General features: G+C 39.5%; 1 protein-coding gene across 2 annotated transcripts in view; it reads left to right on the top strand.

The window, feature by feature from the left end:
• amot (angiomotin) overlaps positions 1 to 12,346 on the top strand; it is an 84,856-nt gene that overhangs the window by 38,051 nt on the left and 34,459 nt on the right. Inside the window, exons 2-4 of one of the 2 annotated variants that reach the window (XM_032511899.1) lie at positions 3,181 to 3,453; positions 7,521 to 7,581; positions 9,002 to 9,995. In XM_032511899.1, coding sequence (XP_032367790.1) covers positions 7,521 to 7,581; positions 9,002 to 9,995 — 1,055 coding nt within the window. In that variant the 5' untranslated portion in view covers positions 3,181 to 3,453. The remainder of the gene's footprint in view (positions 1 to 3,180; positions 3,454 to 7,520; positions 7,582 to 9,001; positions 9,996 to 12,346) is intronic. The other variant, XM_032511900.1, reaches the window with a different exon arrangement.

Genomic DNA, 12,346 nt, shown 5'->3' on the forward strand with positions numbered 1-12,346 from the left:
GCAACATGCAGTCACTGTCATTCACGCCTGGATATATTATTATATGAATACAATGGTGTCATGCTAGTCAACCAGCTACCTAATTTCCCACCAAAATCACTTCAGAAGAGTAACGTTAGTCACAGTGTTTAATTGCTTTGGTTTTTATAAAGCAATAGAGTTCAACAAAGAATGGTTCACATTAGAAAAGATCCTATTTGATTTTATGTAGATGCACTCCCCTACAAAATCACCTCAGTAGTTGAGAATGATTTATTATTTCCAAATAATCCCCTGCAATGTAAGATTTTTCCAGTACTGTGCAGCCCTACTATGATGGATGCAAACATTTCCTTAATTGTAAGGAAGGGCAAACCTGCAGATTAATGCGCCTCCTAGAGACCACTTGCCCTGCTGGAGATAGACCAAAAATTATTGGCTAAAATTCCGGTTTAGAGGCTTGAGGGTGTCCAAACTGGTTTTATACTGGGTCGGGTGTGTATGTGTGTGCTCAAATATGGCTTCTGGAAAGAAAATAAAGGATCAAATATGAATTACTAAACATCATTAATTAAAAAGCTCCCCATACTTTTAGAGTTACACAAGCACATTGGCCAGGAGTAATTCTTGATGCCTACTATCTCAACATCTCTCTCAGATAAGGCTGAGGACAATTAGGAATGTCTTGCTGCTCTTCTGCCGAATCTCTGGGATGGATAGTATGTGCTAACGTTACCGCCATCAAGCCGCAAATGAATGCAGAAGGCCACTGAATCTGTCGAGTCGTCTTGTAGTGGTGCTGCAATTGGAACTTATATTCCCATCCAATTAGACTGAATTTGGTATTGATGACGCCAGTGAAATTATTTTAAACTAAAGTAACAAACTAATTTTTTAAAATGAAAGAAGTAGAAAATACTGATAACTGTGTATTTTAACACAGTTATCAGTATTTTCTACTTCTTTCATTTTAAAAAATTTGGCACAAAAATAAATAGAGTAAAAATATCTGAAAATCAAATTGAGTACAGTAACGAAGTATTTGTACCTCCTTTGTTACCTCCCATTTCTGATGCTCTGCCCCATTTCGTTTGTCTCTATATCAGGATGACTATACTTCCCCAGTTATTGTATTGTATTGTAAGTATTTCTGATTCTGATTGTATCCTTTCCAAATGATCCCAACTCTTTCAACAAGGAAAACACTTTCTGTTATAAACAGCTCTTTGACTCACTTTCCCTGAAAGAACAAGCGAGCCAGGTTGAAACATATTATGCTACAGCGCCCCCTCGCAGTACCAGATTTTAGACGCCATCAATTAGCATCTCTTTGCACCTAAATTTGGCACTGGTTTGACAGTCTGCCCCAGGAGGAGGCTGCCCCAGTGGCCCCTATTCCTGTGGGCAATATATTATATCCATCTAAGGAGTGCAGGGGATTTATATAAAAGTGCAAGCATCAGTATATATGGTACTGGGTAAATTAAGGACTTCATTTCCGGCAAACCAAAGAATACACTTTTAGAGTTCATGTTCCTCTGAAATTATGCATTTGCGGCCCAAAACCTCTAGAAAATCAGAGAACATCTTAACATGAACTGTGAAAAGATTGATGCAAGAGTGAAGCAGAGCTAGGTAGAGAGGATTTAGTAGAGGCATGTGTTAACTTTCCCAATGTGGCATTTTGAGCACATTAGACATTTCTCAGGTACCAAACTCTAAAACTCATTAATTCACTTATATGTCACGGTTGGTATTTATTCCATCTAAATAGAAAACAGTGTTTTCTGGCTTTGTTTTGAAAAATCAACCAGACCTTTACATTACAATTGTAGGTATGGTACCTTTTGAAAGTCCGCCTAAGAGACAACAGATCCTTCTCAAATTTGGTCAACAGCTTGTCAAGCAAAGCATTTGTGTTTTCGTAAAACGGTGTTGCCGTGGCGAGGCAGGAAATGTACACATTTTGCCTTAACACAGGAAGCTGTTGTAACTTGACTTCAAATAATCCAATCTGTCCCAAAATTTTACATGCTGGATAAGAGTCCTGGGCCTCATTTCAGAAAGCAGGTTTAGTGAAAGCTCTGAGTTTGTTAATCCTGAGATGAGGGAAACTTTGGGTTTTCTGTTTTGGAAAGCGAGCTAACTTCACCTCAGAGTCAGTTACTATGTTAACTGAGCCTGTGAACGTAATCTGGTTGGGAGCAGGTTTTCTTCTCTAAATCCTCTGACTCAGCGCTCTTTCATTTCCTCCTTCATTCATTCATTCATTCAGGCTGTATCAGGCGCATTAACCGTGTTGGGCAGACAATAAAACTTTTTTTTTCTAAAAACATTTCCTCAAAAGCATTTCTTTTTGTCGAAGATCCCGTTGATGAAAAAGCTGTGTTACTTCTCAGAGTGTTATATGTTGGGAGATGATATGGAAGCCCCAAACATTTTAATTTTGAGATAAGTTATTATTTGTGCGGTATCATTGGACTAGTAGGCCTAGGACTTTTTCGCCCGCAGTATTGCACCTAAATGAAATAGATGAAAGGTTTAATACCATTTCACCAGTGATAATAGGCTATACCTATATAAATAAGTATATAATATAATATATAAATATGATATACACTATATTGGAATATACACATTTACTCTTGCAGCACTTTTCTCCCACGCAAATTCTCTCTTTTGCAGCAGCCGCTGTGTTGTGTTTTTAACGTATGTGCGCATGAGTATTTCTGCCAACCCATTTGTTTGTGGTTGTTACCATGGTAAATCGTAGTATTATGGCTCCATTTATGCTGTCTTTTGTTTTGTGGTGGTGCACGTGCGTGAACCTCTCTGATTTGATTGAGCCAACTCATATCAGCTGTTCTGAAACAAAAAACTCAGAAAGATCAGGGTTAGACTAAGAGTTTGTTAAACCTCCGTCTTTGGCCTGGAGACATCTACATGCCCATATTAAGTCATAGTCATTGTACCAACTTCTGACAAGAAGTCAAACTTGACGATGTAACGATGATCATTTTTTACATGGTGTGGTATGCACATGATATACAGCAACATGACGTGTAATTAGTATGTGATCTCTAGTGCCATTTGCACTTTTGCATTGTCCTATTGTCTGCGGCAACAGTTGTGGGCTTTTTTGCAAGCACAGTCTAGTTCTATGAGGCAGTAAAATATTAACCACACCTATTTCATCTGCAGAGAAACGCTGACCAGTGCCTCTACATCTTGGAACTCCTTGATTTCCTGCTGAGCTTGCAGGAAGACCAAATCCAAGTGTTAAACTACTGGCCACCATCAGGCTATCACCACCTAACACTTGGCCAACTCCACCCCAACAACATCAGCCCTATCTTTGTGCTTCCCCTCTGCGTGCCCCACCTGGGCCTCCCGGTGGGCCTGCCGCAGCATCAAAACATGAGCAGCTGTTGCCACTGACACCGCCAGGAGAGCACAGTGAGAGCAACCATACAGGTTGGTATGAGAGGGGGAAGACTTCTGCAATTTGGGGAAGTAAGTTGGTTAAGGGAAAAAGAAAAGGAGTGGGACTGGAAGGAAATAAAGTGGAGTCAGAGGTAGATATGGAAGCACAAAAGAGGGGTAGTCAAGAGGACAGAGGAAAAGTAGAAAGAAGGGGAGAAGAAAGGTAGGGCACAGGAGATGTTAAGACAAGCCATATGGTTGAAATAGGTAAAATCTACAGTATGCAGATGGTTTACTAAACCAACAGAATAGAATTTTAAACGATCCGCCCAGTTTGGAAGTCTATGTGCACCAAATGATAAAAAGTACAGGCAGATCACTAATCTGTGCACACAGTTTAAGACTCCCGGATCATGCACTGGCTTTCAGAATAAAAATGGCGAGTTATAAAGTGCGTTAAAGTACTGTACTTTCTGTAATGCAGTGTAATCTTTACTTGTCATGATATCTAAATGAAACCACTAGTCCAGTGGTTCTCAAACGTTTTACACCATGGACCACATCCGGAAACATTAGGCTCTCCAAGTAGGCCTACTACTATTATGGCCGACTGTGTAATACACCTATTCAGCTAATAACATTATTAATTGACTGTTGTTGTGTTTGCTGCTAGCAAGTGCGGTGAAGTGCCATCACCGTCACTTGAGCTCAGATCACTGTCATTTTCATCAGGGCTGCTCATAAATGTTCACAACCTGATCTGCACTTCTCTTACTAATAGTTTCAGTTTAGAACCACGATTGCAGTGTTTTTGAAACTTTCAATTTACCTCTGTTTACTAACTTGCCATCCATCTTGTAACTAATTATGGATGTATGCTTTCTCCATTCATGAACTTATCTACATAGCAGGCTAATATTAAAACAAAAATATTAGAGGTAAAAAAATATTAAATACATATATATTAATACATATATATATATCAATACATTAAATTATATTTCACGATCACAGTTTGAGTATTTTTGACTAATTTGTGGACACCTTTAATAATAAAGACTTTTCAGTGATTTATACTCAGCTGTGATTGGCTGATGGTCATGTTGTCATGTGCAGCATACAGGAGAGGACTGGTGTTCCAGTTTTCTAGTTGTCTGACACCAATGACTTATTCATGCGTTCATTTAGTGGGTATGAATAACGAATGACATCACCTTGACACCATACTATCTAACCTCCTTTCACTTTTATTGTGAAGGACAGGATTCTCTTCTTTTTTTTTTGGGGGGGGGGGGTCTAATTGAATCCATGGTGAGTGTATATATTAGTTTTCCAAAAAACAAAATAATAATCAATTATAAAACCAATTCCACACAAATTATAACAAAGTAACAAGATTTGGTTTGATACAGGTAGAAACTAAACAATTAAAACTACCAACCGGGTACAGTATTCTTTAAAGAGGATGTTCAGGTCTTTGTTCAGGTAGATGCAAAGTGCCTTGATGATGGACAACAGCGCTAAATTCAAGTTCAGAACCACTACAAAGTGAGGTATTGGCCAATTACATGACAATTCTAATTATAACACCTAAGCGGAATGTGAGGTGGTAACGTTAACTTAAGCCTACCACTACTTAACAAGTAAAATCTCCTGACTCTCTTCTCATCCCACACTGACACATCATATTAAAGAAGTAATTAACAATAGACCAAGATCCAGGAACAAAATCCCAGAGAGTTATTAGTAATCTTAAACAAATAAAGCCTTCCAAGTCTGTCCCTGCTAATCCTTCTACTTGCAAAATTTCAATTTTATTACTGCTTATTCTCACTGCTGCTTTTGATACCATTGACTACGACATTTTAATTATAATAGTCCATGTCTCAATTGGCTTGGCTGGCCATGTTCTTAACTGTTTTTCATAATACTTGAAGTGCAGGAGTTCCCATGTTTCAATAGGTAGTTTTAAATATTCTGAAAAAAGAATCTTCTTCAATCTGTACATTCTCCAGCTTGGTATTATCATTAAAAAACACTATATCCTACCAGTCAAATACCGATTACACACAGTTGTACATTTACATTTTCTCCAATGATCTATGCTCTCATAACCAACTAGTAAATTTTATTAACGATATGAATTGCTGGATGTCCAAAAACTTTATACAGCTAAATACAGACAATACTGAGATTCTCGTGGTTGGTCCAAAAATTCATAGACAAAAGATTTATTCACACCTGTATTACCTAATATCACCAAAAAAGCATTTCATCACTAAAAACTATATCAAAACTCAGAGCACTCATTTCTCAAACTGACTCTGAGAAACTGGTATACGCATTCATCTCAAGCAGGTAAGACTACCTAAACACTTTATTTGCAGGATTATCCAAACAATTACTAGGATGCCTCCAACTCATTCAAAATGCAGCAGTCAGAGTCCTTACACATACACGTAAATTACAACCACATCAGGTTTCTCAGGTCATCAAGAAGAGGGCTTCAGCTGTACCTAGAATTAGATCCAGGTCTGGTAAGGGGGCTGTCACTCCCCAATCTGAATCAAGTGCAGATTTGAGTCGCACATGCGTCACTTTGCGCCGAGTGAAGATGTAAGTTGCGCATGATTCACTTTGCGACAAGGAGCATACTAGATGCTAACGAGAGACTTCTGTAATGTCAATACCGTAAAAATGGATCTGCTGGCTACAAGTTAGCATCAAACACAACAAGGTTGTTAGTTGAATGGCGCTTTGAGATAAAGTTGGCAATCCAACAATCATAGATAGCTAAAAGGTTTTTGAAATAATTTCCATCTTCTGTTATTGTTTGTAATGACAAGTCTGTTCTTTCATGGATTTCACAGATTTCAATATGACAAGTTATGCCGTAAACCGTTTAAATCACAGACAGGGCCTTCAGTTACTGTGTTCTTGCTCTCTGGAACAAGGTGCCTCATGACCTGTGGTCCATCACAACTGTGTCCACATTCAAAAGCATCTCAAAAGCTTTTTTTAATTTTTGTTAATTAATTAATTAATTGTTTAATTACTGTGTGTGCGCATGTGTATGTGTGTGTTTGTGTGTGTGTATACATTTGTATTGTCACACTTGTATGCTTGTTTTTGTTGATTTTCTTTTTCTGTATTTCTTTTTCTATTCATGTTCTGTTTTAATGTGTATATATTTAAAGCACTTTTAGGTTTACGTGTAATGAAAGGTGCTATACAAATAAAATTGACATTGAAATTGAATTACCAGGGCATGTAATGTTGCATTGACTGTCAGTCCTTTAACCAAATAGCCAATTTGTTCAAACCGCCTGTTTTATTTGCATGCACGCTTCACAATAAAAGGCTGGTTCGTTAATGTAAAGCTATGAAGAGCAGCAGGAAGATGATGGCTTTATTTCAGCAGTTATTTCACAGCTCTGAAACAGCTGACAGGATTCTGTCACTTAAAATAAAACTGATATGTGAAAGTACAGACAGGAAACTTTAAAACCAATCTTCAAACCACTCAAGCACAAAAGCAGTCTTTTAAGAGCAGACCAGGGGCCTGTAATAATAGAGCTTTCTTTGCGGTTGACAGCACCAACTCAGGTGTTGAACTGCCTGTAAACGGTGTTGGTAACTATGCCTGGGAGTCCAGACAGGGCGTAGCCAGGAGCAGTTTATGCTAGGGTGCTGTCCAGGAAGAAAAAGAGCCGATAGGCAAAACCAACAGTCTCAAATGTTCTACTTTTATTAAAATATATTTATAAAACTACTAAAATTGATTTCCATTCAAAATGATTTGCTGCAGATCTCTAGAAATATTTGAGCAGCTGAGCAACAGCTTTTCAAAATGTCAAGTAGAAAATTTGGGTATTGTGTGTTTAAAATTGTCAACGTTTATCTATGTCTAATGGAGAGGTTTGTAATCTTGGGTTGTTGGTCTAGTGTTTCTGTTTTTTGTGATATGATTTTTATAAAGGTAGTTATTAGCTTTTGTGCATCTGAAATACTTTTATTAAAATTCTGTCTACTTCGCTTGAAGAGAACTGACCATTTGCTGACATCCCACCAAGGCTAACATTTTTCCTTTTGTCTTTTATGATTTTATTTACTTACAGATGTTTCGGAAAAAAGCATCTTCCTCCTTGAGAATGAGAAGAATAACAGAAAACGCTAGATGTAATAATTTCTTTCTTTACTCTGTAGAAAAAGGTGTAAATTGATGTAGTTGTTAACATACAGTGTTGTCAGAAGAAACCACACTAATATCAATGCACCCCCCCCAAAAAAACTAAACAAAATATGAAAACAACTTAAATGTATACAAATAACTAAAATTACTTTTTTAATTTGTTTTTGTTTTATGAATAGAAAGAATATGTTATATACAAGCATTTGTAGAAGAAAGATGTGACTCAGAAGGAAATCATCCTCATTGAGTTGCATCTTCACAACAAATACATCCTAGGTGGTTTAAACTTTGACAACATTGGATGAGCAACTGAGAAGACATTGCTTCTGTCTTTAACACTCACTGGGTTTAGTTTCCTTGCAAATGTGTATTATCCTTTTTTTGTGTCAGCGCCAGTGGTTACAAGCTCACACATTTTTATTATAAAATATATTTATATCTGTCCTTTGTCCCTATAGGGGTGAAAAGGAGTAACTGTGAGCCTGTGTGGCCCTCAATGCTTTGATTCTGGGGTTAAAACACATGTAATCAAATAGTTAAAGTTAGTCTATACAGCCTGACGGAATGCAGTGTTTTGTGATTGGGGTCATACAGTCATATTTTGCTTGAAAACAACATTAAGCTTTGCTGATGACACTAGAACAAGCTGTCATTACCTGTAAAAAGCTCTTTTTTAAACTAACTTTTCAGATTGGCCCTTGCATGATGGTACATTTGAATAATGAAATGAATCAACAACAATTTTGATAAATTAATAACTTCATTTATTTTAAGCACAATGACGAGCTGATCTAATTAGAAGGTTTGCTTCTTTTCCTTTTTTTACATAATTGTAAACTGAATGTTTTTGGTTTTGACTGTTCGTTGGTCCTTCTAACCTAACACTAACACAGTAGGTCTGGTGCAAACAACACAAAACTGTTTTCTGCTACTTTGTGTGGCTGCACTGAGACCTTTATCTTTTCAGTCAATAACCAATTAATAATAATTAAGTTTAAAGTCAGTTGATCTCTTCAGGTTCCAGTGTTGTCATCACACAGCAGTCACAGTCGTTATACTTTGGTTTAAATGGTTAGCCTTTATATTTATGTTCTTTGTGATTTGGGTTTGAGGCTTAAGGGTTTTGCTGATGGTTTGCCTCCTTGGGTTTTTCAGAAATTGTTGTTCCTCCAGTCTCCTTCTAAAATGGGAACAGGGATGGTGGTGAATGAGCAATTTGCATATTTGACCTTAATGCTTTCTATCCCTTTCTCTTTTGTCTTCTCTTCTTTCTTTGTATTTCACGTTTTTCTCTTTCCATTTGTTCACATTCTTCACCCTTATAAAACTCTTAATTCCAATCCCTTTGCCACACTGATTCGTCCTCTTTTTCTCTATCTTTCCATTTTCACCTCATCCTCCTCTCAGGGAGTATTGACCGTGGGCGAAGCTTGTCTTTCCATGAGGTGCGTAGCCAGTGTGAGGCAGAGATGAGGGCTGCTTCCGAGGAGTCATCCACCAGCAACAACAGTGTAGGAGGTGGTGGCAGCACCGTACTGCAGCGCCTCCTGCAGGAGAAAATGAACCGTAATTACGTGCTTCAGCAGCAGCAACAACAGCAAGGAAGTGGAGGGGGGTTTTCCGGACAGGGACATATATGCCCCTCTGATGATCACTCCATGACCCCGCACATTGCCCGGCAGGAGCCACAGGGACAAGAGCTGCAGACGGACACTGGCCTGGAGAAGCTGGGCTCCACAAGAGTAGGAGGTGGGGGGGGAGGCAGTGGAGGGGGTTTAGGGACTGGAGGTGGAGGAGGAGGCAACACTGGAGGTGGTGGTATCAGCCAAGGGCAGTGCCTGAACCCTGAAGACCTCCCTACATACGAAGAAGCCAAAGTGCAGTCGCAATACTTCCGTGGCCATGGTCCTCCTCCTCACGCTCAGCAGCAGAACAGCCAGCCCCAGCAGCCTCCTCTCCCTGGCTCATTGGGCACCGCCTTCTACGTTACTGGGGTGACCAGCGCTAAGGTACGCACTGAGGGTCGCCCCACGGTGCAGCGAGTGAGCGGCACAGGAAGGGTGCACCAGGATGATGGTCTAAAGGATCTGAAGCAAGGACACGTTCGCTCTCTCAGCGAACGACTTATGCAGCTGTCCCTGGCCACCAGTGGCGTGAAGGCCCATGCTCCTGTCACCAGCACCCCACTCTCTCCCCAACTGCCCCCACCAGGGCCACCGGGCGACTATTACAAGCCGCAGCACCGGGGCCCGCCTCCAGACTACCCCTTCAAAGGACTGGGCTCGCCTACCAAGCAACAGGAGCCTGGAGACCATTTTTACCAGGAGCAGAGAGGGAGGGAGCTCTCGAGGGAGGTGCCCCATGTCCGATACCAGCCCCCACCTGAGTATGGCTCGTTCAGGTAAGGAACACCGACTTGGCCAAGTAGGACCATGGCCACGCACCCACAGACTTTCATCAACACACATATTCACTTTAAGATGCTTGAGTAATATATAGTTATGAATATACCATAAAGAAAGCAATGCTTTCAAAGTGAATTAAACATGTAATTACTTGACAAATTTGTTCTAAAAATGTAGTAACATGTTTTGTATCGATGCTCCTGCAGATTAATAATACATGATCCTAAAAAAAGAGAGTTTAAAATGACAGGAAAGGTTGGGTACCGTTGGGTACCATTTTTATCCGTATAGAAAGCACTGTTGTGCCTGCTTGTCTCAGAGGAAGTGTAATGTCAACAGCACTGGGATAGCTTTTGGCTTGCCATGTACATCATATCGCAGTGAACGCTGTCTACCTGAAGTTAAGAAAAACTGTAACCATATTTGCAACCACTTCATCTGCATTGTCGTGACTCACTGCTCAAGTTTGCTCTGTCCACACCTCTGCATGTGTGTGTGTCAGAGCCCCGTTCTCTGTCAACATGCAGAGAGGACAGATATAGTGGGGCTCAAATGTTTGGGCACCCCAGGTAAAAATTTGAATTAATATGCACAATATGTGCGGCTGTGGCTCGGTGGTAAAGTGGTATCCACTAAATAGCTTTTTTGGGTGTAAAGTAATGTACAAAACATATTTTTTATGCAATAAACTGTTGATAAGATTTGTTCATTTAAGAGCGAGTTAGTTAGGTGATAATAAAATTAAACAACATCAGGCCTCCAAAGGTCTGAAGATACAATGTGGAATACTATGCCATAAAGACTGAGGAGATTCTAAGCACTTTTTCAACCACTTAACGTAAAGGTGCCTATATCCACAAAATTAATAAATAACTCAATACCTCCTTCTGCCCTAGATGCAGAGAACCTGTGTTTTAAGGTGATGATGTTTGTTCTTCCAAAGAGCTTTAGTAAATAAACTATTAATCTTACAATCTTTGCCAATGGACGCATCGACAGAAAGAGACAATCCTTGACAAACCTTCAGCTTTAATTAAAAGTACATGTCCAAATATAAAAATATATCTTTGAAGCCACATTTTTTTTTTTTTTTTTTTTTAATATAAAAATGTAGATGCTTTATACCCTGCGTATTTTTCGAAACAAAAATACCAAGGTACTTGAGACTTTGTTTTACTAAAATACCTTTACAATATACAATACAATTGATGGGTTAGTGTAATACACTCACCTACAGTCCCTGACAAAAGTCTTGTCGCTTATCTATTTTGTAGAAACACCTGCTATTAACCTGACTTTTAATTAATCAATTGGTGTAAGAAATAGCTCATACGAAAAGCTAAAACCCTTCCAAATGATGTTCAATGCACTGAAATAAATTAGTTTCACTGAAACAACATTTATCATTTAAACAAGACAGAGAGGTCAAATTTTGGCAAGACAAAAGTTTTGTCGCCTATACAGAAATTGAACAAATTTACTACAAATACTAAAATATGTCAGCAAATTAAATAGTGGTGCTGTGAGATTCAAATTTAATATCTTGTATGACTTCCATGAGTTGAAGGACTACATCCATGCGGTTTGGAAGGATTCATACAATGTATTGATGAGTCATCAGGAATAGCTAGGAAAGCGTCTTGCATGCTAGCAGAGTCATCAATATTCTTTGGTTTGGACTTCCATGCTTCCTCTTTCGTCCTACCCCAAATATGCTCAATGATGTTCATGTCTGGTGACTGGGCTGGCCAATCCTGGAGCATCTGATTTCTTCGCCTTGAGGAACTTTGAAGTGGAGATGGAAGTATGCGATGGAGCACCATCCCGCACACCCCATACTGGATGTAACCCCAGACCATGATTTTTCCGCCACCAAACTTCACTGTTTTCAGGGTGAATCTTGGATCCATGCGGGCTCCAGTAGGTCTCCTGCAATATTTGCGGCAACTGTGGTGTAATTCAACAGAAGATTCATCTGAAAAATCCACTTTCTTCCACTTCTCCAGCATCCATCCTTTTAGCAGGCTGTGGCCTTGGCAAATGCCACACGTTTTTTCAATTGTCTTTTGTTTAGTGCTGGCTTCTGGGCACTGATTCAACCATGGAGGCCATTTCGAGACAGAATCCGACAAACCGTTCTGGTTGACACAGGGACTTCAGGGGACCAGGTCTGGTGGAGCTCTGCTGCAGTGGAAAATGGGCTGGCCTTGGATTTTTGAGCCAACAAACGGTCCTCTCGAGCAGTTGTCTTGCGGGGTCTGCCTGACCTGAGCTTGTCAAGAACATCTCCAGTGTCTTCAAATGTTTTTTATCCTCTGTACTTGACACTGAGACACATTGAAGGTGT

The sequence above is a fragment of the Etheostoma spectabile genome, unplaced genomic scaffold, assembly GCF_008692095.1.
Source record: "Etheostoma spectabile isolate EspeVRDwgs_2016 unplaced genomic scaffold, UIUC_Espe_1.0 scaffold512, whole genome shotgun sequence".
Taxonomy (NCBI): Eukaryota; Metazoa; Chordata; class Actinopteri; order Perciformes; family Percidae; genus Etheostoma; species Etheostoma spectabile.